This window comes from Electrona antarctica (assembly GCF_951216825.1).
Source record: "Electrona antarctica genome assembly, chromosome: 23".
Classification (NCBI taxonomy): Eukaryota; Metazoa; Chordata; class Actinopteri; order Myctophiformes; family Myctophidae; genus Electrona; species Electrona antarctica.
The window spans coordinates 3,336,868-3,361,821 of NC_136804.1; the positions used below are offsets into that span (position 1 = coordinate 3,336,868).

Sequence of the window (24,954 nt, forward strand, 5' to 3'; positions counted from 1 at the left end):
ATCAGAAGGCTGACAAAAGGTGAATTAAGATTAGGGATCTTACCGAGGGGGGTGAAGAAAACGATGGAGGCCAGGAGGAAGCCGAGCATCAAGCCGACCACGACCACGCAGGCCATGACGGAGCCGAAACGCCACCAGCTCATCACCAGGATCACACCCCCCACCACGCCGATCACCGCCGCCAGCGACAGGCGGACTGCAGACGAGACGGGAGACGATGGAGGGGGAAGGAAAGAATGAGGGGAAATGTTAATTCAATCATTAACCCAGTGAGTGGTTCTCAAACCTTTTCATGGCAAGGACTCCCAAATTGACACTTATTAGGCCACGGACCCCCATTTGAAAAGATATGCCAGGGAACATTTAAATTTCAAGGTTTCCCATGTTTGAAATGCATTAGGCTACGGACACCCATTTAATGGCATTTATATCTCTGGGAGTCCAATTTATATGGTATAATCACTGTTAATTTAACTCAGAGAGTCTACAAATAGAGTTACAGACCCATAAGGGTCCATTTGGTTCCTATTCCCAAAAATCTTCTCTCATGGGGGTCCTTGGCATACATTTTCAAATGGGGGTCCGCAGGCTAATGAGTATCATTCTGGGGGTCCTTGACATGAAAGAATTTGAGAACCACTGCTGTACAGAAGCTACAATATTGGCTCGGCTGAGTTATCCACTTAATAAAAGAACCAGACCTAATGACCAGAAACCCAATTGGATTTGGTTGAACTTAAAGGACCACTTCACCACTTTTCAACTTCTCTTCCTATAATTGGTCCAAACTAATGTTCATGATAAAATACCACAATTTTTCCTACTCAGTCTGTGTCTCATAGGAAGGCTGTGGGCAGTTCAGAAACCCGTCCACCAGTGACATCATCAATGGTGAATCCAAGCTAATAGAAACGGCAGGCTTTCTTTTCCTGAAAAGTTGCAATGCAAAAGTTGAAGCCATCGTTCTCACGATAATAAAAATCTAAATATATTTTAAAACAAATCCTGTTTAAAAAAAATCTGCCTAATGATGATGTCACTGGTGGACGGGTGTCCGAACTGCCCAAAGCCCTCCTATGAGACACAGACTGAGTAGGAAAAAATGGTGGTGTTTTATCATGAACATTAGTGAGGACCAATTATATGAAGAGATGTTGAAAAGTGGTGAAGTGGTCCTTTAATTACCCAGTGTATAAGTCCCAGATGCTCGTTCAGTATATTATTGGCAGCTGTTATACCCTGAAGAAGGCATCTCGTTTGCCGAAACGTCGGTTCAATAAAACGTTTCTTGCATCGTGACTACGAGCCTACGAGTTTTATCTCCTGCGGTCAGCACCTCCCCACTACTGGTGTGCGCTTCTAGCTCTTTGTTTGAGCTATTAATCCATTCAGGCCCGACGTCGAAATTTAAAAAAAAAAGTTTTCTAAAATCATGACAATTTTCTGAAAGATTTGAGGCACATTTTAACGATTTTTCAAAAATAGCAGACCTACAAGTTCATAGCGCGCCACTCGGTGGCGCGCTATGAGCTTGTAGATCTGCTATTTTTCAATAGCTAAAGTTTAACGTAACGCTTAAAACACCAAAAGGGGTTCCCGCCCAGAATGGGTTAGTATAGCCAGCCCATATCACATGTTGTAACTGGTGATATGGTTGATTTGTTAGTTAATTAACTATGTCTGTAACTGCAGTTGCTCTCTAGTCTCAACTCTCGATTCTCGAATATTGTCCCCCCCCCCCCCCCCCCCCCCCACACTTTTTACGTCACGGCGGCGCCACTGTTCACAGATCGAACAGAGTTGGAAATATTCACAGATGGAACAGACGCATCTCTTTACTACTGCAGTAATTAGTAATGCACTAATTGTAGACAACAAGCTACACCTTGACACTTCCCTGCACAGTGCTCACTTCTGTGCATACATAGAGAGCAATGTTCTCCCTGTTGAGTCCAGTTACTCTTCCAGCTCAGAGGACGGCTCGCGTTTGATTAAAAGTGCTTTGTCGCTAATTGTCTACATTAGGCGCAGTTCGGTGGGAAAGAGGTTTAGTTTGTGTTGCGTGTGCTGTGCATCAAAGGGAGACCTCATGTCCAGCAGTTCGATGTATCTGTCATTCTGTCATGTTCTGTGGAAGGTGATCATTTAACCCCCAGGATAACAATAAGTAAAACATAAAACAGATCTATTAGGCCTGTGATGATTGAAAAAATAAATAAAAAAGGTGTGTTTTTTTACCAGCTGCCCACAAAGCCAATTTGTGTGATTTCTATCCCTCCAAATATGTTGTTGGAGGAGTCAATACAACAAAGACATCATAAGAGAGAGAAATGCTAACATGTGACTGGGCAATATGCCATAGAAATACTCTGTGTGGAAAAACTTACTTTCATAATCCAGGGTAGTGGTTGTTGTGATCAGCACAAAAGAGAAAAACGCAGCGAAGCTGAAGCCCATGCAAAATAACTCTACAAAACACAGGGAGAGAGAGAAAGCAAATATTAGACATAATCTTAGCCACATGAACACTAGAGTCTCTATTCTGGGCATATGTCATAATAGGATAGATTGGCAAACATTTGGTGATGTTTTCGGGAAAGAGATTTGGTATAGAGGGGAAAAATGTGAGCGTGCATTTGCAAGTATAGATCATCCAGTCAAAGTATATAGGTTTTAACTGGTTAAGTGCCAATGAGTAAAGCTGAGCGACACAATGCAGTTCAACACATGTCTTCCTTTCAACAGGGAATATGTCCCATACCCTAGGTGGGGTTGGCGAAAGGGTCTTTCTGTGTGGAGCTCTCCCCGTGTCCCCTAGGGCAGGTATACCCTCACAAAAAAACATGCAGTAATCCTGGTCTCTCTATACTGCCACCCCCTGGTCAGCCGGGGCACCTGATGGAGGGAAAGGAGCTGGTTGGAATAACGTGTTCCTTCCACACGCTACATCCAACCCGGGGAAACTCCCCCCTGTCAGGTGAAAAGGAGCGGACTGCTCACTCCTCGTGCATTAACCCATTCTGGGTGTTTTAAGCCTTGTGTTACACTTTAGCTATTGAAAAATAGCAGATCTACAAGCTCATAGCACGGCACCGAGTGCCCCGCTATGAACTTGTACGTAGGTCTGCTATTTTTGAAAAATCGTGAAAATGTGCCTCAAATCTTTGAATATATATTATTACAGAGTGAACATTTTAACTCAAATCTTTGCTTCTGGGGAGGTCCCTGGAATAACATATTTTCAGACGGGGGGGGGCGGAGGCATATTACATATAATTTTGAGGTCCTTGACATGAAATATTGAGAACCACTGATATAGAAACATGAGGTTTTTCTGAAAAAATACTTTTTTTAATTTCGATGTCAGGCCTAAATGGGTTAAAGGAAGAAGCATGAGCTCAGTTCGGGGCTCTCCCCACTGGTTGGCAGAGGGAGAGCAGCACCCAGGATTACAGCTGCTTAGGCAATTGGCACCGGTTGAAAAAAAAAATGGGTTACAAAATCGTGGGATAAAAATGTATAAGGAAACAGGGAATATATGTCCATACATAGCTCACCACTATATCCGCATCGCCTCTGGATAAACATGTCTAATCCGCCATGCAGAAAATGTAATCAGTGAGCATAACATACTGCTCATCAGATGCTTCTGTGTCCAAGTCGCTGATTAAGAAAAACATCTCATTTGAAAGAGTTTGAGCGTTATAATCTGGACCGTGGCCAAACTTTGATGACTGCACTGTGAGTCATGAGTTTGGGTCTTGGATAATAAACCCATGTGTGCCTCTCTCGAGTCGTCACATGCCACACAGGCGCGTCACGTGAGGCCGAGTGCTACTGGCCGGCCGGAGCACAATGTTTGGGTGGAATGTAGAGTCAGTCTTTGCACGTTTGCATCCTCAACTTAACCCATTTATTAGGACTGAGACCAGATTCTACAAAATGTCTTGACAGTTTTCTGAAGAAAAAAAACCCGTTTCTGTCAGTGGTTCTCAAACAATTTCATGTCAAGAACCCCAAAAGATCATATGTAATTGGCCGCAGACCCCCATCTGAAAATGTGTTGTTCCAGGCCCCCCCCCCCCCCCCCCCCCAAGAAGCAAAGATTTGAGTTAAAAACGTTCGCTCTGAAATAATATATATTCAAAGATTTGTGCCACACGTTTACGATTTTTCAAAAATAGCAGATGTGCCATTTTTCAATAGCTAAAGTATAACATAATGCTTAAAACAGCAAAATGGGTTCCCGTCCAGAATGGGTTAAAGTGGTTCAAATCTAAGGTGACACAGATGCGTTCCCATCCTAAATGGGTGAATACTGCTACTGTAACTAAAAGGCAGGTGTATGTATGTAGTATGTATGTCGGGGTAAGAATGGTGGTCCCTTATTGGCTGTTGATGGTGACGTAACTAAGGTATGCTTCAAGGTTGGTATAAGATCAATAACGGGTCTAAAGGATTTAGAACAGCAGTTGTAATTGTAATAGACATTAGTTGGTAGCAGTACTTGCGCACTCTTCTTGCGCACAAGTAGGCCATTTATGGGCCTACTTGTGTGCAACAAGCAAGTAGGCACTCGACAGAGTGCAGTTCTAGTTTACTCTGCCGTGAGACAGTGAACTGCCACGTTTCCACGTCGACCGTAGGGAAAACACACAACCTCTGACACCGCTCGTATTTTCATGACTGCCCTCCTCCTCCCTGCCACTGAACTTCAGCTGGAAGATGTATTTTTCACAGGCTATAAATAAATGAAGGCTACTTGTGTAGACTAGACAGCGACTTGTTATTGGAACGTTGTGACACTGATCTGCAACCAACTTCTCTGTCATCATTCACTGGTCACATGCAGATCTAGGCCATTTCTCTTCCAAGGAAACTTGGGCGCTTAAAAGGGCCACTTCACCCCTTTTGCAACCAGATCATATTTTAATGACTAGACCGGTGCGTTGAGTCGGTAACGATGGAAGTTGGAGATCCATGCCCCACCCGGCTATGCAATACTTGTTGTACCCGTGTCAGAGTACCCCTTAGACCCATCTGTCTGTGTCCCTTTTATGCCCATATATGGAGATTTCGAACGGTTCTCAAGTTACATGGATGTGTGTACGTACGTACGTACATACATACAGACAGACAGACATACAGAGACATGGGGCATTTATAGTTAGATGTTTGGGAGACAAGAAACACTTTCCTGGGAGTTTTATGTGGGTAATATGTGTTTTTAGATATTTTAGTATTGCAAAGTGCCAGTGATGATGTCATGGACACTTGTCTCACTTCCTTTCTGGACTACATGTTGTCTCAGAGACAGCCTGGGCACACTTCCATGCGCGGACAGAAGAAGCTGTGTTTTGCGTAATTTCCGTTTTTTTAGACAGCTGGTGGATGGAAAAGAAGCTCCACCCACGGGGCAGAATGCCGCTGGGGCAAGCTAATCTAAAGTGTGCTCAGACCCTAAGACAGCCCCTTTCCCTCTCCACAAGGTGGGGTGAGTGCAGCAAAGCATTATGGTCATTGTAGTATTATCCAGCAGTGAGACCAGTGTCCATGACATCACAGACACTTTGAAATACTAAAATGTCTAAAAGCACAACATAAAAGTGTCTCACAAACATCATTAAAATAAGATCTGGTTGCAAAAGGGGTGAAGTGGCCCTTTAATTCTATTACTGTGTAGTACTACCTTAAAAAAAGACTGTCAAAAACAGAATAAAAAAACGGTCAAAAACAACTTACCACATTTAAAGAAACGATGACCCAGGAAGCAGACAAAGAGGCCGGCCAAACCAGCGAGTGTGAAGAAGAGCTTTGTAGATATCTTCCCTGAAACACATGAAAGGTAAACAATAATTATATGTCATGAACTGCTGGGAAATAATCCTCCACACACATAATTTTGCTCTATTATTATTGTCTCTCTTGGAAGAGCCACCCATCGACTAATCTAATATACGGCACCCTTCCCCGTGTTTCTTCACTAGTCCGATCCAGAAGAACACAGTTTGCCGGCCACTGCTACAGAGCCGACAATGAGGTTATATCTTCCCTTCTACTAGTCCTGCCTCAAAGCAGACCAGATGTAGAAAGCTGTCGTTCCCTGATGTCATCGCTAGGGACACATGCATCAGTAAGCAGGAATTGGGGATGGCAATGTGAAATCCATTGACAATTGCATGAGCTCTCATTATCTTCGGTAGCACTGCCTCCAAGGCATGGACGGTTTATGGCTTGTGCCAAATGTGCACGTGCACAGGGGCCCTGTGCCAATGGGGGTCAAAACGTCTTGAAAATGGCCACTTAAGCCGATTTCCGCCATTTTTTCTTTAATAACACAGGCTAGGAAGGTCAGATGGCAACTAGATACCCGAGTAAAGTTCATTTTGAGCTGCATCCACCACATCCACTTCAATTCCTGTCTGCCTTACCATTAGGCTGCTATAGGGGCAGTTGAAAAGCCTGTGCCAAACCCTTAATTTCGATTTTGTGCACAGGGCCTATTTTCACTTGAATCCGTCCATGCTCCAAGGTGTAGCGTCCTCATTCATCACCCAACTGTGCAGGCTTAATGAGATGTTTGCAGTGTAAGTAATGCAGTTGAATTACACCCAGTTATCTGACTTATCTCAGGTCACAGAAATGAGTGAGTGAGTGAGTGAGTGAGAGAGAGAGAGAGAGAGAAAGCAACTATTAATTTGTCTTTAAAGGACCACTTCATCACTTTTCAATCTACCTTCTTCATATAGAAAAAAAGGGCAGGGTACAACCTTTTTTTCTTCTTCTAATTATGTGTTCGGCCCAAATAAATTGTGTTTATTGTCATGATTTGTCAGGAGCCGAGTTGGCTTAACCTGACTCCGCCAGATGGGGCAGCAGATTGGCTTTGTCCGAGGCTTTAAAAGGTGTTTAAATAAATACTTTTTGAAACATGTATGGGAAATTCTCTTCCGGTGCCCTCGTCGTTCTGAAGCGGGACTGTGACGCTCTATATGCCTATGCCCAAATAGTTGCCATAATTTAAGTGGGTAGCCCAAGCATCGTCGGCGCTGTCCTCAGCCTCGCTAGAGCTACGCAGAACAAACTCACCCAGCGTCTGGCAGTGGCCTGCCATCCAGTTTGTAGGCGAAGCAGAAGAAACTCACCCAGCGTCTGGCAGCCGTCCAGCTTGGAGGAGAAGCTGCAGCTGTAGGTGTGGACGGGGACGTAGGAGGCGGAGGTGTTCAGCACGGGATCCCTGACGATCACCGAGTAGACCACTCCCTGACCGGGGATGGAGGTGAACACGGCTGTGGTCTCGTCTCCCGACAACAGGGTCTTGACCTGAAGAACGACAACAGATTATGACGACGACTGATACCTACCATCCATTACCGTATAGAGCGTCGCAGCCCGCCCCCGACGAGCAGCCCGGAAGACAATTTCCAATTCATTTTTCCCCATAGACGTTTCATGAAGCTTTTATTTAACACCCCGAGCGGCATAAACGGAGGTCTCCGTCCTATCAAATAGTAACGCTCAGGACGGAGATTAATCACAGGACGGAACTTTATTGATATCATAACCGAGCGCACCGCTCCACAGGCTGGGAGCGCCTGTTGGGCAACATTCGATGTCATTTCGGGTTGGGACGTCATCCAAAATGTTCCCCCCCATTTTAGTGGATGAGACCGGAAATCTTAAAACGTGAATAACTCTTGATCTAAATCAATCCGTCCAAGTCCAACCAAAGATTATGTTTTTGACGGCCCATCACGGTCCGTCGCTAGTCGTGTTAGAATAAAAAATCCACCAAGGGTAAACCACCCTTTTCATGTCACGCACCCGCTAGAGGGCGTTGGCGCACCACAAGGGGTGCACGCACCACAGTTTGGAAACCCCTGCATTACTGTAAAGGTCCTTCCAAGCGATTAACACGCCTAGTAATTCATTTTCAATAAGACCTGCGTTTTTGCACAGAGAAGTCGAGGGGCAACAACGCAAGTTGTGAGCTTGTAGATCTGCCATTTTCAGCATACAACAAAGTGTAAAATTACTTATACTGGATCTCTTGTCCACTAGTCCCTTCCTAACATTTTAGTCTAGTTTTTATTTGTTGACGAAATTGTCAATATATTTAATCTTAGTTTTAGTCATCATAGCTCAGATTTCAATTAGTTTCCATTTAGTTTTCGTCAGTGGAAAAAGGTAGTCGACGAACACAGGTAGGCCACGAAATCAACACTGATCCATACCAGCTTGCCGTTCTCTGCCATGCCCTGGACATTGGCCACGGTCTGAATGCTGCTGATGAGGCTCCGCTCCGATAGGTCGTTCTCTGGCAGGAAGTACTGGTAGATGTCGTACTCCAGCCGCCAGCGCGTGTCGGGCCCCGTCGCGGTAACATCGCAGCTGGCTGGAGTTTCACCCCTGGTAGATAGCCGGAGAAGATACAGAGCAGTGTCAGTCTGGCAGGCGGCATCAAGAACAAAACAGACCAGTAGTCAGTGGCGTGCACAGACATTTAGAGGGGCAGGTGCTCAAGTTAAAAAAGGGCACCTTGTGCAGCACGTGGAACCGGCCGGTTGCCTTAATCCATTTTGGGCGGGAACCCCTTTTGGTGTTAGCATTATGTTATGCTTTAGCTATTGAAAAATAGCAGATCTACAAGCTCATAGCGCGCCACCGAGTGGCGCGCTATGAGCTTGTAGGTCTGCTATTTTTGAAAAATCAAAAAAAAAAGAGAAAAAAAGTTTTTTCTTTTTCTTTTTCTTTTCAAAAGGGCACATTGCCAAAAGGGCAGGGGGTGCTCTAGCACCCCCTAGTGTCTATCTGTGCACGCCACTGCCAGTAGTAGTTGTAGTAAACCCCTCAACAGTATTGGTTGACAACACTGTTGAAGGGAACCAGTGAGCTAGCCAAAAGCTGGAGTGCCCGAGGTCAAAAAAAGCAAGCATGTGTCGTTACAATCTAAATAGTTCATCGATGCGTAGAAAAAGGATTTCAACCTGAGGTCAAGTAATAACTGGCAGCATAGCAAAAACAACAAACGGGAGTCTCCGCACACTTAAAACGGTGCAACATCAGATATATAGATATATATATAGCTTTCAGGCATCGTGCCTGAAAAGTCTAAAATCAGATTTTGCCGCTTTGAGAGTGCGGAGGCTCCTTGTAATGCTAGCTTCATTTTGACTCCAGCACCTCACCCGAGTCTACTGGCAGATGAGCAGTGTTCAAACCAAATCATGGTGATTAATAATATCATGCAATAAAATAAATGAAATTGCCCAAAATCGGTTTCTCGAAACTACAGGCTCAGATTCAGAACCACAATGGCAACCATCTCTTCATGAAGAACTTTAAGACAGAATACTGAAGATTTTCTTCTCTCTCTAAAGTAGATTATGATCAAACATTAATGAAGTCATAACCACGAAGGCTATGTAAATGTGGATCGGCAGGCAATGGACCACGACGACCATGTGATTTACCTAATGAACCGATCCATTGTCTCTCGCCGTTAAAAGATGTCATTGTCAAAGGGCTCTCTTTAACGTAGCAGACATTCTTGAGAGAAATGGGATAGTAGTGTGTAGGCTACAGCTACAGGGTGCTGCCTTGCTGCTCGCTATCAGGCCTATTCATAGTCCAGTTTTAGGTGATAAGGTGACCACTGAAAACGACAACATGATGTCACGCCGCGGTGATAAGCCACTCACCGCTCACCCAAACACATCTATCTGTCTGTGTTTACCAACCAAACGGTGGTCACCTTATCACCTAAAACTGGAGTATAAATAGGCCTTTAGCCGACTGGTAACGTCTGCGCCTTTCAGATCCATAGGTCTCGGGTTCGCCTGGTTGTGAAGGTCCCCCCCCAGTCAGTGAAGCCTATAGCTCCTGGCTGGTTGTGGAGGTTCCCCCAGTCAGTGGAGCCTAGCTCCTGGCTGGTTGTGAAGGTTCCCCCCAGTCAGTGGAGCCTATAGCTCCTGGCTGGTTGTGAAGGTTCCCCCCAGTCAGTCGAGCATAGCTCCCGACTGGCAGGAGTGGATGTGCTTCCAGTTAGAGGGACGACTGTAGGCTCTAGGGTGCTGCGTTGCTGCTTGCCTATCGTATGCGCCTTTTCGGATACATAGGTCCCGGGACAATGTGTGTGTCTGTATGAGAGCCTCACTGACTGTCAAGCACAACTACGGTACTGTAGTTTATATTCACAGTTCTGTATTCACATTGTTGATACAGTCTCTATAACCTTGCATATCCTATGTTTGTATTCACATGGCTGATACAATCTGGATTACCTTGCATATCCTATGTTTGCCGGTGCAAAGCGAATCGTCGACTCGTAGAGGTTGTAGTGGATGTAGACGTTGGGATCGATGTCGAGGTTAAACTCTACGTCTACGTTGCACGCTCCAGGCACCGGATCTGAGGGAGACAGATATTTTTATTGTAATTTAGATACAACATGAGGGAGTCGACACCAATAGGAAAATATTAAGAGACACTAATGGTAACAAAATACAAAAAAGTTTAGCATTATTGTTATTATAGCATTTTTTCCTTTATTACCAAGAAATGTATTACCAAGAAATGTAAACAAACGCTCTTAACAGATATTACATAGGGTCACACATTAGCAACCAGGGCTGCAACCATCGATTAATAATAATTTGCAGATTTATCGATTACTTTTTCGATCATTTCAAATAATCAAGAAGCGTGTTTTTGGATTAAGAAAAATATATACATAGTGTATAGACCCTCGAGGTCTTGAGAATCATCAAACATCTGACAAATACTGTAACATGAAGTTGGCATTTGACATGCGTCTGACAGACACATGTGACATTGTACTACCAGGCCCAGCCATGCCTCCTTACAAGACTATCTATAACTAAACTATAAAGCTACAGAAATGAACAACTGCTGTGATACACATTTTACACATCACTGACTCCCAGTTCATACAGTTCTTCTTCTGAACATAGAGTTCTGAACTAGTGAAGTACGAATGAGTGAATCGATTACATCGTTTATTCCATTTTACATGGCAGTTATCCAGTGCGTTTGGTGTTGAACCCCATTTTTTGGACCTGTGTACTGTAGGTTACGCTGATAAAACAATGAAGTCTTTAGAGCTTGAGACAGTGGTGATGATGACATCACTCTCTCTCAAGGATTTGTCTCGTTAGTTAGGTTGAAATTTCAGGTTAGGGCTTCAGATTTTTTTATGGGTTCATTTAATACAACTAGAGCGGTGCCCGTGTTGTGATGTCAGAACAGGCCAGATCCATATATGGAGATATAGGGGGTGATCAGGTCCAGACCCCGGGCAGAGGCTTTTGTGCTGGTTCTGGACAACCGGAAATGAATGCCCCAATCAGTTATTATTATGTGTCCCTTTTATGCCCATATAAGGAGATCTTTGTCAGGCATGCCAAATGAGGATTTTGTGCTGGTTCTGGACAACCAGAAATGCAGAGTACCTGTTCCACCCATCTGTCTGTGTCCCTTATGGAGATTTCAGTTTGTGTCTCTCTGTGTCCCTTTATTACTATGGAGTTCTGTGTCAGGCATGCCCAAATACGGAGTGTTGTGATGTCAGAACAGGAGTAAATGGTAAATGGTGCATTTTATATATATAGCGCCTTTATCCAAGGCGCTTTACATAGATTGTGCATTACATTCACACACACATTCATACACCGATTGCAGCGGAAGCCATGCAGATTGTGCATTACATTCACACACACATTCATACACCGATTGCAGCGGAAGCCATGCAAGGTACCAACCAGCACATCGGCAGCAATTTGGGGTTCAGTGTCTTGCCCAAGGACACTTCGACATGTAGACAGGAGGAGCCGGGATTCGAACCGCCGACCCATGGATCATTGGACGACCTGCTCTACCTCTTGAGCCACAGTCGCCCCTGGAGTCGAACCCGCGGCACGCCGTCAGGCTGGCTCAGCAGCCTAGGTGCCCGGACAGTTAGCTTACCGTCCGGGCCAGTTCTGACATTTTAGAGGGGCGCGCCGCTAGCCTCTCCTATACACCAGTTTAATGTTTGTCTTTAGTTCAATGTTTGATTTGTAAAATGTACGTCATAATGTGTCATTTACATCATATTGTCTCTTTATTTGTTAATGGCGTTTAATTTGTGTTTGTACCGTTTGTTTTACATCACCATCACATCACCTAATCAACATGAGTTCGACTTTAATATATTAGCACCCCTCACTTCACACGGGTGTGATTTAAGGGACATCTTACCAGCGCTGGCGTAAGGCAGGATGACCCCCGTTCCTGCCACGGCCCCACGGTCAGGCGACAAGAGGAACCAGGAGAGGGTGGTTTGTCCAGGCATCAGGGGTGACAGGAGACCAGAGTCCACTGCTGTCAGAGAGAGACCGACGCCTGGCATCTGGACAAAAACATGAGATTCCACACACTGTCAGAGAGAGACCGACGCCTGGCATCTTTACAAAAAACACACACCGGCTAGGATAGCAGGGATGTTTTCCAGGAAGACCAATCCATAATGGAAAGGTAACAAGTTTGATCTCTACTACTACAACAGCCCATGTGACGTGCCCAAGTCAACAAGTCACTGAAAAAGAAGTTTGCTCTTACTAGAGCCAAAATCACTTGGCAGAACATGATTGGTCAGTAAAATACCACATTGATTGTAAAAGTTAATCTTTTTTTCTTGTACCCGTTTTGCTTAATTTAGATGAATGTGGGATGTATGGGAATGATATGCATTATGCAACACAGATCTGAGCTGGAATTAAATCAGGATTCGGGTACATTGCTATTATGTGGTCAACAATGCACTAGCTAGCCGATCGGCTACCGACGTGTCCCAGTAAATCAGACAGACAGACAGAGGTTGTGGCGACTGCTGATTCAGCCGCCCGCCACAATGACAACATGACATCTTGACACGTGAATCTTCTTCATACATGCTGGCATGGTGTGATGGTGAGGGCTGCGGTATTCTCGTGTGGCAAACTAGAACATCACTGTAGCCGAGCACTTCCTTACCCGGGTGTACGAGAGGGTGGCGTTGCGGTGCTGCGTGTGGAACTGAAGCGTGATGTATGCCACCTCCGGGGGGATTCTGGACACCACCGCCTGGACAGTCTCATTCTGGGAGAAGCTCACGTTCCGGAACGTTCCCAGCAAGAACACCACCCGATCTAAACAGAGTGGTGTCGTTATAGTATCTTTCATTCATGTATGAAAATGGTGCTCAAGTGGATCGGTAGAAAAAACTATCTACCGGTAATAAAGTTTTTAAAAAAAATTGTGAAAGAAATATGTGATTGGCCACTTCACACGAAGCTTAACTGGACCGTCTTAGGTGCCAGGTGCGAGAAGCCAGAATTGAAGTCGACAAAAAAACAGATAAGGCTCTTTAGGAAGAACATTTTAATTTGTTTAATTTATGGTCCTCAGATGCTGATTATGATTTGAGGACCAAAACATCCACTCTTTTCACTTTCTCACTGTGTCACCTTTTCCACCATGTAAATAAAACATGCATACATTATATCTCTGCTGTCGGGAGGAAACCTCATAACTCCAAAATGTTAATTTTTCAGGAAATGAAAAATATACATTTTTCAGGAAATTAAGAAAACCTTATATTTTTAAAACAAAGCAATACTGCCTCATCAACGTTGGTGTTGTAACTTTATATATTGTCAATTACTTCCACGAGAGGGGGAGAGGTGGTGGAGTTAGTTGCTTTAGCAGACATTTTGAGGGTCCAATGGAGTTAAGAGGTTTTGTCCAAAGCACTTTTTACTACTTTCCATTGGTTCAATATTTTCGAAACAACACACAGACGTAAAGGGTGTTCAATAGCACTGATTTATGCCAAACAATCAAAAACCTAAAAAATTGAGTTATGAGGTTTCCTATAGTATATCCTAAAGAGAGATTTATTTATTTTTTGTCAGTGTGCAGTTTGTCTCTTCTGCTTTTTAGGGCAAAAACATTATACATCATGGGTGCACTTTGTGAATGAAAAATAAAAATTCTTCAGGAACATAACTATTTATTATTTCAATATTCCATGTTAAAAAGTAACTAATATAAAGCAGCTTTTACAAATGATTAGGAAACGGGGGAGAACAAAATACAGACGGGAAATAAAAACGCCAATGCATTTATGACCTGAAGGTCTTCGTCAAGGCACGTAGAAAGAAACATTACGCAGAGAATATCTTTGGCTTGTCATATAATCAAGAAATCAGAGAAAACTTATGCTGAGGTTTAGTAGTTCTTCAACATCACAAACGCTGGCTTTGAAACACAAGAAGGCCTCAGTGTTGTTGCCAAACTACTGTAACTAGGTGACCAAATCCTGTCCTACACATCAATTCACCACTATACAAAACAAGTTATAGAAAACCTGTTTCCACTTGGTTAACAATATTATAGTAGGCCTGTAACAATTATTACACAAATCGCCTATTCAATTATTTGAGTTAATTGCAATTATTTTTGTCAATTGTTTCCATGGTGGAAAATGTCCATACATTTTCAAAAAAATATTTTTAAATAGCAGAAAAAGCAGATATACAAACAACTCTGTGACGTGTTGTAATCTTGTAGATCAACTATTTCTGCTATTTTGTAAATGTTTTGGAAAGAAACACATCAAGAAATATTTAATGCACCAGTGATTTCATTGTATATTTAAGTGATTTGTCATACAAAGCCTAAAAGACAAACAGAAATACAAATTGTAACGTTTGAATGTTCAATGCAAAACTAAAACGTTAATCGCAATTATTTGTGAGACAATTAATCATCATCTTAAATTTGTAATTGTGACAGGCCTAAATATTAGTCACAGTTAAATCAAACATTATTATTTAACTTGCAATCTATAGTATAACTGAAGTATAGCTAGTGCATCTCATCAGTCCAATTTCAATTCATGGCATCTGGCATCTATGTAGGTAGGTTAGTACTAGTACTCATCACCAACTAACTAAATATACACAGTGGCCTAATTGGCCTTGTGGTGAGTGAGTGTCCGCCCTGGGACTGGGAGGTCGGGGTTTGATCCCCGGCCAGGACAGACTGAAAAATGGAACCCAGTGCAACCCTGCTTGGCACTCAGCATCAAGGGTTGGCTTGGGGGTGGGTACCTGGCTGTGAAATACTAGCGTAATGTCCATGTCACAGTCACACTACAGAAACAGTCCCTATAGAGTGTCGCAGTCCCGCCCAAAATGGCCCAAAACGTTGTGTTTATTGTCATGATTTGTCACAACAAGTGTTGGCTTTGTCCGGGGCTTAAAAGGTCTTTAAATAAATACTTTTTGAAATGTCTATGGGAAAAATTAATGGGGAATTCTCTTCCAGGCCTGTCGTCGTCATGAAAGGGGGCGGGACTGCGACGCTCTAGCCAAATTCCAATACCCTGAATCTCGGCCACTTCCTCAAATCCCCTCTCACACTTGGTCAGATTTGGGGTATTGGAATTTGGCCTATGGGCCTCATGGCTCGGCAAGGCTTACTTGGACAGTAATTTAGTCATTCTGTCATTGAGGAACATCTGTATCTTTGTTACTTGCAGTTACACCATGTATTGTAACAAAGCCTAGGCTGAGCAGTAAAGGCACATAGAGTGATGATCAATGACGCCCTATAACATGTCAAACAAGTACTGTATGTGTGTTAAACCGGTGGTTCTCAAAGTGTCCTTGACACCAGGGTCCCCAGATAAATGGATAGTTAGGAATATAAACCAAATGGACACTGATGTGGCTGTAATTCTTGAGAGTGTACAAATGGAACAAAATGGACCCATTAACCATTTGGTTCCAACCATTTTTTGGACACCACAAATCTTGTATGGGGCCCTTGGCACAAAATATTTTCACACAGGGGTCTGCGGCAAAATACACATTAATTTAGGGGTCCTTAACACAAGTTTGAGAACCACAATCTGAAGCACATACTTTGTCAATAAATATTAATGAAGTTATCTATCTCGTGAGCCGACTCTGTGGCTGACCTTTCCCACCAACAACAACCCATTTCTTATCAGGATGAACTACTGTGGCCATTTCACTCAGCTGTTCAAGTTAACATTTTTAGTCCAACCTAACTTATACATAAACAGGAGATCTGTCAGCAGTCGTGTGTTCTCCAGCATGTGCAACTTTTTCCAGGTCAAATTCTTGGGACTCGATTGACACAGTGGCTTGTTTTCTTTTACTGTAACATGTGAGTAGATTGTGTAATAGGAGAGCTCATAAAGTCAGATCATAATCATACTATAAGCCAGGCATACATGGGCAACTGGCGGCCCGGGAGCCACATGTGGTCCCCACCCACCTTCACGTATGTGGCCTGCAGGTTAATATCTCAATATTGATGTACTATTTACTGCAGCTGTTACAATTCCAAACATGATCCACTTTACTTACTTTAGTCTATTAGTAGCTGAATGACTAGTATTAAAATGTTATTGTCTTTTTTATGTCCAGTGTATTTGCATTTAAGTTCATATGGTTGACATAAGTAACCTATAATTAAATGCATTTGAAATTAAATAAATGCATTTGAAATTAAATAAACATGTCACTTGTCAGGATTCCAATTCAAAATAGCAAAAAGATAAAAACTAATAATCAGGATTTCAATTCAAATATAGCAAGAAATAGCAGATCTTCCGCACTTGTAGATCTGCTATTTTTGATACGACAGTGTGGGCCTCTGGAGTGAGTGTATAGAACTATAGTGGCCCCATCTTCAAAGTTGCCCACCCATAAGGTATTTATCAAGGTATTCATGCATGACAGAAACAGAGCACTTGGAGGTGTACCAAACAGCCACATGTGCATGGTTAAAGACTAATTTCTAGAGAATAGAGATACATTTTCTGGAATATGCACTCACACACTACACTAGTGGCTTTCCCCTGGCCCTCACTTGTGGTTAATTTGGGAATTAACCTTAAGGACCTTGGACAAAGTTTGACCACAGTACTTGAGCCATAATAAGGGCAAAGCTGCTTTTCCATATTTCACAGCATGTGTCACGGCAGAGGTTTTACATTGCTGCCAGATTATTCATCATGGTAGATTTACTAGAAGGTACAATAATGGCAGTGACCTCAGTCCAGTCCAGTTCTCTAGTCTAAATGGTCTGTAATATCGTCATCTCGTGCATTTCATGCACATATATGTGTTGTCAGTCACTTCAGCTTTTCTTGACAAGGACTGGCGTTTTATTGTCCTAGGTTTTAGTGGCGTGTGTATTAACCCACTTTTGAAACCTTAATTGATTTTTTGATTTGGCTGTAACATGATGACTGATGATGTTGTAGCTATATCTCATTTCCTACTTCAAAATGCAATCAACGGTGTTGGCGAAGAGACAGAAAAGTAGCCTCCGCCCTGCGTGGTATACCAGATATTATCAGTGAAAAAAGGAGAAGCTTAAAACGAGCATATTTCAACAACAACAAAAAAACAGCAATCGCAACACAAATACACAACTAAAAACCAGCAAAGACATCATTGTATCACCCAATAACAACATAACCCCGGCGGTTACCGCCAGCCCAGCAGAACTTTACCTTCAACTTGAGCTCCAACATCATCACACGCCAATGGAACCAGGAGTATGCTGCACCAGATGATCCAAGCAGGAGACATCTTCCTCCTCCTGGCTCGAACCCACAGCAGCAAAACCGCCTGCACTAGTCTAGTGTTGTAAACTCATCTGTGTCGCCTCTAAGGGTTTGACAGACAGTGGTGGCGCGTACCGCACCCCGGCACCCGCGTCTATTAACAACAAGAGAGAGCCCCGCCAAACGCAACCGTAGCATACTTTGGTTTGGATACAAAGTAACAGTTATTGTGTAAACCGGGTTGTTGTGACTGGCATGACGCTTCTCCTTTCCTCTCTGTGTCAGGCAAGCAATAAACAGCTGCGCCAAAACGTCCGTGCCGTGGATCTGTGCCAGACAGTGTTGCGAGTGGATCCCCCTCCCACGACAACGTCACGCCGCTCGAGGCTGCGCAACAGCCGACCTACAAGCTCACATCGCGAGCAGTTGCGATGCGATGTGAGCTTGTAGATCGCCGCGACGCACCGACGGATGGATGCGCAACTAATCGACACTCACCGACTGTGCACTAGTCATTATTTCATTTCACGAAATTCACGTGATGTGAACGTGCAATGGCCAATGTTTTTTTTCTTCTACATCTCGTCTTTTGAGTAAATTAAGGAAGCCATGAGCGTGACAAATACATTTTCCACGCAATTTGTGTTTTTAAAGAAAATGTACCGGTAATTAAAAAAGCTTATAATTGAGGCTTCCTCCTCATTATGTCGATTAAATGGTTTTGAGCTACTGTCATGTCAAGTTCAAGGCACGTACGCGACTGTACGTTTTTGTACACATAGCCTATACATAACACAACATGGCAAATATGACACTTAAAATGGCTTTTTTAACACAAGGTATATTTACAATTAATTGTTGATAAGAATAATGTATATGTCACAACATACATGATATTTATTTTGGCTCTTGTTACATTATTTCAATATTTTATTTGTTTAAATTGTTCATGTTGCTTGGACATGGAAATAAAAATCATTCAGTTTTACACAAATCTACAAAAACAATATCTTATATGCAGACTGCAATATTTTTCATATAAAAAAAATTATTTTTAAAAATGAGATACAGCATCTTAAGCCTTTAATAAAAGTCAGAAATATAGGCTATGATTTTGAATACATCACTTTCTAAATAAAATAGGCTCATCAAACAAAAGCACCACCTAAAACAAGCTTATTTCCATTAGCAGTTTTATTACAACAGTTCCAAGCGCTCCCGTTATTCTGCATTCAATCTTGCAAACCTCATAGGCACCACAGGCTCTTCATTCAGCACAATGCATGCTGGGAAATCACAAATTAAACATAACAAAAAGTACCCGCAACTGATCAACAAAAACAAGAAGCGACGGTGCTGTGGGGTGGTGGTGGAAGTGGCCGTTTACTGTTCGTGTGTGATTTACATATTATAGACATGGAATCATGCTGGAAATGTACCTTGTGCGATCATTGTCCTATAAGAGTCTATGGAGAAAGTACTGTAGTGGCTGGGCTAGTAATAGTTAGGGAAAGTTAGCCGAATTTTTGACCAATCTGGAAAATAAAGGCTTACCAATAGCTTTCTTCACAAAATAATGTTCATAAAGGTGTCTACTGTCTAGTAGTGTCTACTATCACCTCTGAATGTATTCCAACCCAGTTGGGAAACTTTGTGACAGCTACTGAAAGTTGGTGTACCATTAACAACCTAAATTTATACGCAGGCAACATTTACACATTTTCATTCTGCTATATAAGGTAGCATGTGGGATTTTCATGATTCTGAATCCATTGCAAGCATTTGTTTTGCACGAAAAACACTCATTGGGCTAAAAATGTCCATAGCCACTTTTCCAAATTTGTGACGACGGAACTTGATAGTATATATGTATAGCATTGTATAGTATATATGTATAGTTTATATGTATAGTTAAATTCTATAGATATTCCACTGTTACGTTCTTAGCTTACGCATGTTTCATGATAACTACTTTTTATGTATGTGATGTATTGCCATGCTTTTTGTTCTTGCTTAATGTAAATCGCTCTGGATTAAGAGCGTCTGCTAAATGCCTAAATTGTAAATTGGAACACATTCAGAGGTGATAGTAGTAGACACCTTTACGAACACATTTTGTGAAGAAAGCTATGGGTGTAAGCATTTATTTTCCACATTGGTCCACAATTCGGCCAACTTTCCCCTAACTAAAACTACAAGTGTGGTGCAGTCCTTTCAGGCTTTACGGGCCTCAGCTCTTCCGTAAGCTGATGTCGGCGCTCGTCAGGAGCGCAGAGAGTGACGTGCTCTCCGATAGGTCTTCTCTCTTGAGCACGAGGAAAGCCTCTCTGCTAATTCCCAGCAGTTCCCTGAGACCAGCGTTCTCCAGCTACCCAAAACAAGTCCATTTAAAAGGAAGAGAGTGTAGAGTTAAGGTTACAATAATCTCACATACCAAGTCAGTATTAACCCCCAAAAAGCATTATTGTGTGGCATGCCACCACACAATCATGACCAGCCATAGCAGTATGATTTTTAGTAGGCGGCCGCAAATAGGCCCAAAAAATGCAAATATGCAAAAGACAGCAGAAAAAAAGAAAAGAAAACACAAACGCAAAAAATAAAAAACACATGCATGCACAGTTGCACACGCACAGCACGAGTGTACAAAGCTCCCCCCACACTATCAGCTTCTGAGTAGGGAAACACTGCAAGAAGTACACACACACACACACACACACACACACACACACACACACACACACACACACACACACACACACACACACACACACACACACACACACACACACACACACACACACACACACACACACACACACACACACACACACACACACACACACACACACACACACACACACACACACACACAGTTTTACCTCTAGCTGCTTGATCCTCTCCTCATCTTCACATAGCCGGTCTTCATCCACTTCAATGGCCCTCCTCATTACCGTGGCCATCTCATTGATCTTATCTATGTGCGCTTGCATTTCCTGCAAAGAATCCAAAGTAGGAACAATGAAAAAGAGACATTTTTTTATGTCTAAATAGTACTTTAACATTATTGTCGCTATTCATGACAAATGCTAACATTTTCCCTCGACAGCCTACTGTGAAAAGAGTGCAGCAGACATGCATTCATGTTAAACTTCCAAACTCCAAAGGCTAAGTACTAAGTAATAACAATTTGCAAGAGTGATTCAATGTCTTCAATGTCTAGGTTGTCGGCAATTAGCAAGTGTACCGTGGTGTGCTGCTCTTTCAGCTGGGTCACGATGGTGGGGTCATCTCTCTTGCTGGACACGAGGAGTCTGAAAACCTGCTCCCTGTATTTAGTCATGATGAGCTCCAGGGCCGACTGGTGCTCCTCCAGAGACGTCCGCAGCTCTGCAAAAATCGGAAAACAAACACGTGTCTGATCGATGGTTTAACCCATTTTGACCTGAGATCAGATTCTAAAAATGTCTTCTACATCCTGACAGTTTTCTGAAAAAGCTATGTTTCTATGTCAGTGGTTCTTCGATTTTTCAAAAATAGCAGACCTACAAGCTCGTAGCGCGCCACTCTGTGGCACGCTATGAGCTTGTAGATCTGCTATTTTTCAATAGCTAAAGCATAACATGATGCTAACACCAAAAGGGGTTCCCGCCCAAAATGGGCGGGAAAACAAATAAATGTGCACTGCAGGTTGACACAGTGTGACAGAACGTGGGGATTTGATTTAGGACCGGGGTCCTAAATCATGACTTGCTGAGTCATGTGGCCAATAGAGCAGGAGCCTATCTCCTGTTTCCTTAGTGTGGGGTAGCTTGATATACAAGTGCACCCCCTGGGCATGACGTTAGTATGTCGCAGGGACTTACCCCCAATCCAACCCTTGATGCCGAGTGCCAAGCAGGGAGGCATTGGGTCTCATTTTGAAAGGCTTTGGTATGAACCCGACCTCCCAATGTCAGGGCAGATACTCTGACCACAAGACCACTGAAATGGTAGTACATTTTTGGATCAGTACTGCATACTGTACCTCTGTTTTCTTGCTGTAGCTCACGGATCTGACGGTTCTCTTGTTGGATTCCCAGTACAAGACTGGATCGGGGACGATGCCGTGCAACCTGATTTAGGGAATCGATCTCCTCCTGGTACTGTCAACAGTAAAATAAAATAAAAAAATATAAATGGATCTAGTTTTAATGGACAGCACAATGAAGACCATAAACGACCGTGAAGTCATGGTTTTGACTGTGTAAAAAAAAATAGAAGACTTTTTTCCCCCCCTGCACTGGAGTGACACCACACACACATACACACTTAACCTCTCAGTGTGAGACTGTGAATAGGTGTGTGCATGTGCAATAACTAGCTGAACCACCAGAGCATGCCATGAATTCTAGCTGAGTAACAGCACCTGCTTTGTTCAAGGGAAAGCTTCAAAGCCAATACCAACAGAGCAGGGGTGAAAGTAGTCGATAAGAGTAGTAGATTCTTGGCAGACAAGACAGTACAACCTCCATCGCTTGATAGATACAGTTTTCCCCTCCCGGCCCCAGCTTCATGCATCCGATAACACACATAACTATTTTTTTTATGCCTGTATGATAATAATATGGGGGCTTCTCATACACAATTAGAAACATTATCTCTCTGGTAACTATATAGAAACAAATGTACTTATATCTATTGTTACCTGTTTCATGGCCTCAACTCTCTTGTTGAGTGTTGCCGTCTGTTCGATTAACATCTCAGCGGCATTGTCATGGTTCCGTAGCCTTTCCACCAATGACTTGGCGTCTGCCAAAACCTTGTCTAAGGTGCAGCATGCCATGCCTGAGAAAGAAAGAAAGAAATTACATTATTATTATTATTTCCCTGCACTGGCTTAAGCCATTCAGTCCAGTGGTCACCAGCTAAATGATGGAGTTGGTAACCAAATGGACGGTACTATGGACCCTATAAGGGGGAGGGCATAGTGACACATTCGGTAGGATTTTGGTTTATTTGGGCGCCATCTTGCTGCCTACATGTAGGCTAGTAGGATGCTAGGCTACTTGGCTGCCAGTCTGTAGTTCGTAAGTTTGCTTGTCAGTGACGCTGGTGTGCATACCGTCACTGCAGTACACCATCTTCCATCTCTCTACTATCTTTGACTTGTCACAACTCTTCTACTCTATGGCTCTGGATCGACGGTGGTATTATTATTATTATTCGGTGTTAGAAAATGTTCGGGTGTTCTGATCTGATAGCCGCCTCCACATCAAAACAGTTCTTAATGTTTACATCTTACTTGACGAGAAGACATGTGGACATATCCTTATCCTTATCCATATCCAGGGAGAGGGGGAAAACACCACGAGAGTGACGAGTGATCAGTCAAACATGTGTTCTCTCCGCAGTAAATAAATAATCTGTCTGTATGCGATCTGACCATTATTATTTTGATTACACTGTCATGCTCGTTTGAGGACAGGTAGACAGCAGAGCATACATGTGTTTGGGAATGTTGCTGAAGGTTATGTTATTTTGTCAGCTGACACCCAAATCAAAGAAACCATACAGCGTGTATTTAATTATTAGATATCTCTGACAGTCAATGCACTGCAAGGCTACAATGGAAGTATAATTCTGACGGCCCGCGGTGGAATGGACAAGTTAGGGTATAAAGTTTATACCCATTACTGTTGTGGATCAAGGTTATGTTATTTTGCCATCTGACACCCAAACCATACAGTGTTTATTTAATTATTTTATATCTATAATGGTATGTCTCCACAGTGAGGCTGGAAAATGTAACCTCGCAGCCTACTACTATAGCCTACTAGCCTACTGGTAGGCAGGAAAATGGCAACCAGAATAACCTGACTGTTCTGAGTGAAACTCCTCCCTTAGCCCTCGGTTGAGCTCTTTTCATCGTTCACCCGTAGGGTCCCTCCCCATCGGTCCCAAGCTAAATGGGATACAGACGGACTTAGCGTCGAAAACGTCCGTGCTGCGCTGTGTGAGTAGTCGTGATATGTTTCAAAAGAAGCATATAGGAGCTATAGGAGACAACGGAAACCTCAACGAATTTTCCTTTGGCGCAGAAGCCGTTAAGTATCTTTGTTTGACCGTTTTGGCAGCTCTGAAATTCTCTCTTCCTTCCTTCCTTGACTTCCTTATTGACATCCCATTGTACAGCCTCCAGCATCGGGGTTGGCTAGCTGCGCGTCCCTACGTTCCTGCCTCTGATGTGCTCTGTCGCAGCTAGCCAGTTCCGGCGCTGGAGGCGGTACAATGGGATGTCAATAAGGAAGTCAAGGAAGGAAGGAAGAGAGAATTTCAGAGCTGCCAAAATGGTCAAACAAAGATTAAAAATACTTAACGGCTTCTGCGCCAAAGGAAAATTCGTTGAGGTTTCCTTTGTCTCCTATAGCTCCTATATGCTTCTTTTGAAACATATCACGACTACTCACACAGCGCAGCACGGACGTTTTCGACGCTAAGTCCGTCTGTATCCCATTTAGCTTGGGACCTGGGGAGGGACCCTACGGGTGAACGATGAAAAGAGCTCAACCGGGGGTGCCGAGAGGGGCTACTCCTCCCTATGCACTGGCCCTATATAAACCAAATGGACCCATAACATGATGAAACCAAATGGACCCTTACACTCTCAAGAGCATAACTATTGTTGAACATCTGCATTAACTTAATTTACAAGAAGTCTACAAAATTAGAGAATGTAGAATCATTGTTATTTTGATCAACGTTTTGCCTGTTAACTCTCCTATGGTACCAACACAGCATGGAAATGTGGACAAAATCTGATCCAACGACAACCACATTTTCTAAGTTTTGGGTCCGAGTGGCTAAATGTCATCAAATGGTGGTCCGTGGCTCAAATGCAGAATAAACAATGGACCTTGATATGATAAGGGTTGAAACCCCACTGTGCTAGCATTAGCCTAAATAGGAATCTTGCTTAGTTGCTACAAGCTAGCTAGTTAGCCACACTAGCAGCAGAAGTGCAATCTTACAAAAACAATTCAAAGACATTTCGGCATGCATTAAAAAACAAAACGTGCTAGTAAAGTACCAAGAACTAACTATTTTTACATGGTCCCATTAGAAAACCAAAGGTTTTATTTTGTACCTGGAGAGTTTAAAGTGCACATCACAGTCTGTCTGCTGCTACTTCCTGTGTCGTCTGGTGGTGGTTTAATCAACAACCTGGAGCTAATGTTGTAAAAAACATTTCGCCAAATTAGGTCAAAATCGGCAGTCAGAAACTATGCAAATACACTGAAGCATGGAAGATGTTGTTGGTTTGCTTT

The 24,954-nt window shown here is 43.0% G+C and overlaps 2 protein-coding genes across 2 annotated transcripts in view; both read right to left on the reverse strand.

The window, feature by feature from the left end:
- tm7sf3 (transmembrane 7 superfamily member 3) overlaps positions 1-18,015 on the reverse strand; it is a 29,585-nt gene extending 11,570 nt beyond the window's left edge. Inside the window, exons 1-9 of the mRNA XM_079493927.1 lie at positions 17,594-18,015; positions 13,033-13,187; positions 12,259-12,409; positions 10,284-10,410; positions 8,235-8,409; positions 7,146-7,323; positions 5,743-5,829; positions 2,388-2,468; positions 44-196 (exon numbers count right to left, since the gene is read on the reverse strand). Of these exons, the coding sequence (XP_079350053.1) occupies positions 44-196; positions 2,388-2,468; positions 5,743-5,829; positions 7,146-7,323; positions 8,235-8,409; positions 10,284-10,410; positions 12,259-12,409; positions 13,033-13,187; positions 17,594-17,672 (1,186 nt within the window). The 5' untranslated portion in view covers positions 17,673-18,015. The remainder of the gene's footprint in view (positions 1-43; positions 197-2,387; positions 2,469-5,742; positions 5,830-7,145; positions 7,324-8,234; positions 8,410-10,283; positions 10,411-12,258; positions 12,410-13,032; positions 13,188-17,593) is intronic.
- Positions 18,016-18,526: 511 nt separating this feature from the next.
- Positions 18,527-24,906, reverse strand: fgfr1op2 (FGFR1 oncogene partner 2). The gene is made up of 6 exons (XM_079494884.1): positions 24,774-24,906; positions 22,335-22,474; positions 21,675-21,792; positions 20,895-21,037; positions 20,530-20,643; positions 18,527-20,015 (listed from the first exon to the last, which is right to left on the reverse strand). Exons 1-6 carry the CDS (start codon positions 24,793-24,795, stop codon positions 19,878-19,880), a joined length of 675 nt encoding a protein of 224 aa, XP_079351010.1. The 5' UTR covers positions 24,796-24,906; the 3' UTR covers positions 18,527-19,877.
- Between the last annotated feature and the right edge of the window lie 48 nt (positions 24,907-24,954).

Bases quoted from the DNA above. Each gene is read 5' to 3' on its own strand.
- fgfr1op2 (XM_079494884.1), bottom strand. From the start codon at position 24,795: ATGTGCACTTTAAACTCTCCAG. The intron at 20,644-20,894 runs GTACACTTGCTA...GATTCTTTGCAG, and splicing joins TGAAAGAGCAGCACACCACG to GAAATGCAAGCGCACATAGA. The intron at 20,016-20,529 runs GTAAAACTGTGT...TGTTTTGGGTAG, and splicing joins AGAGGATCAAGCAGCTAGAG to CTGGAGAACGCTGGTCTCAG.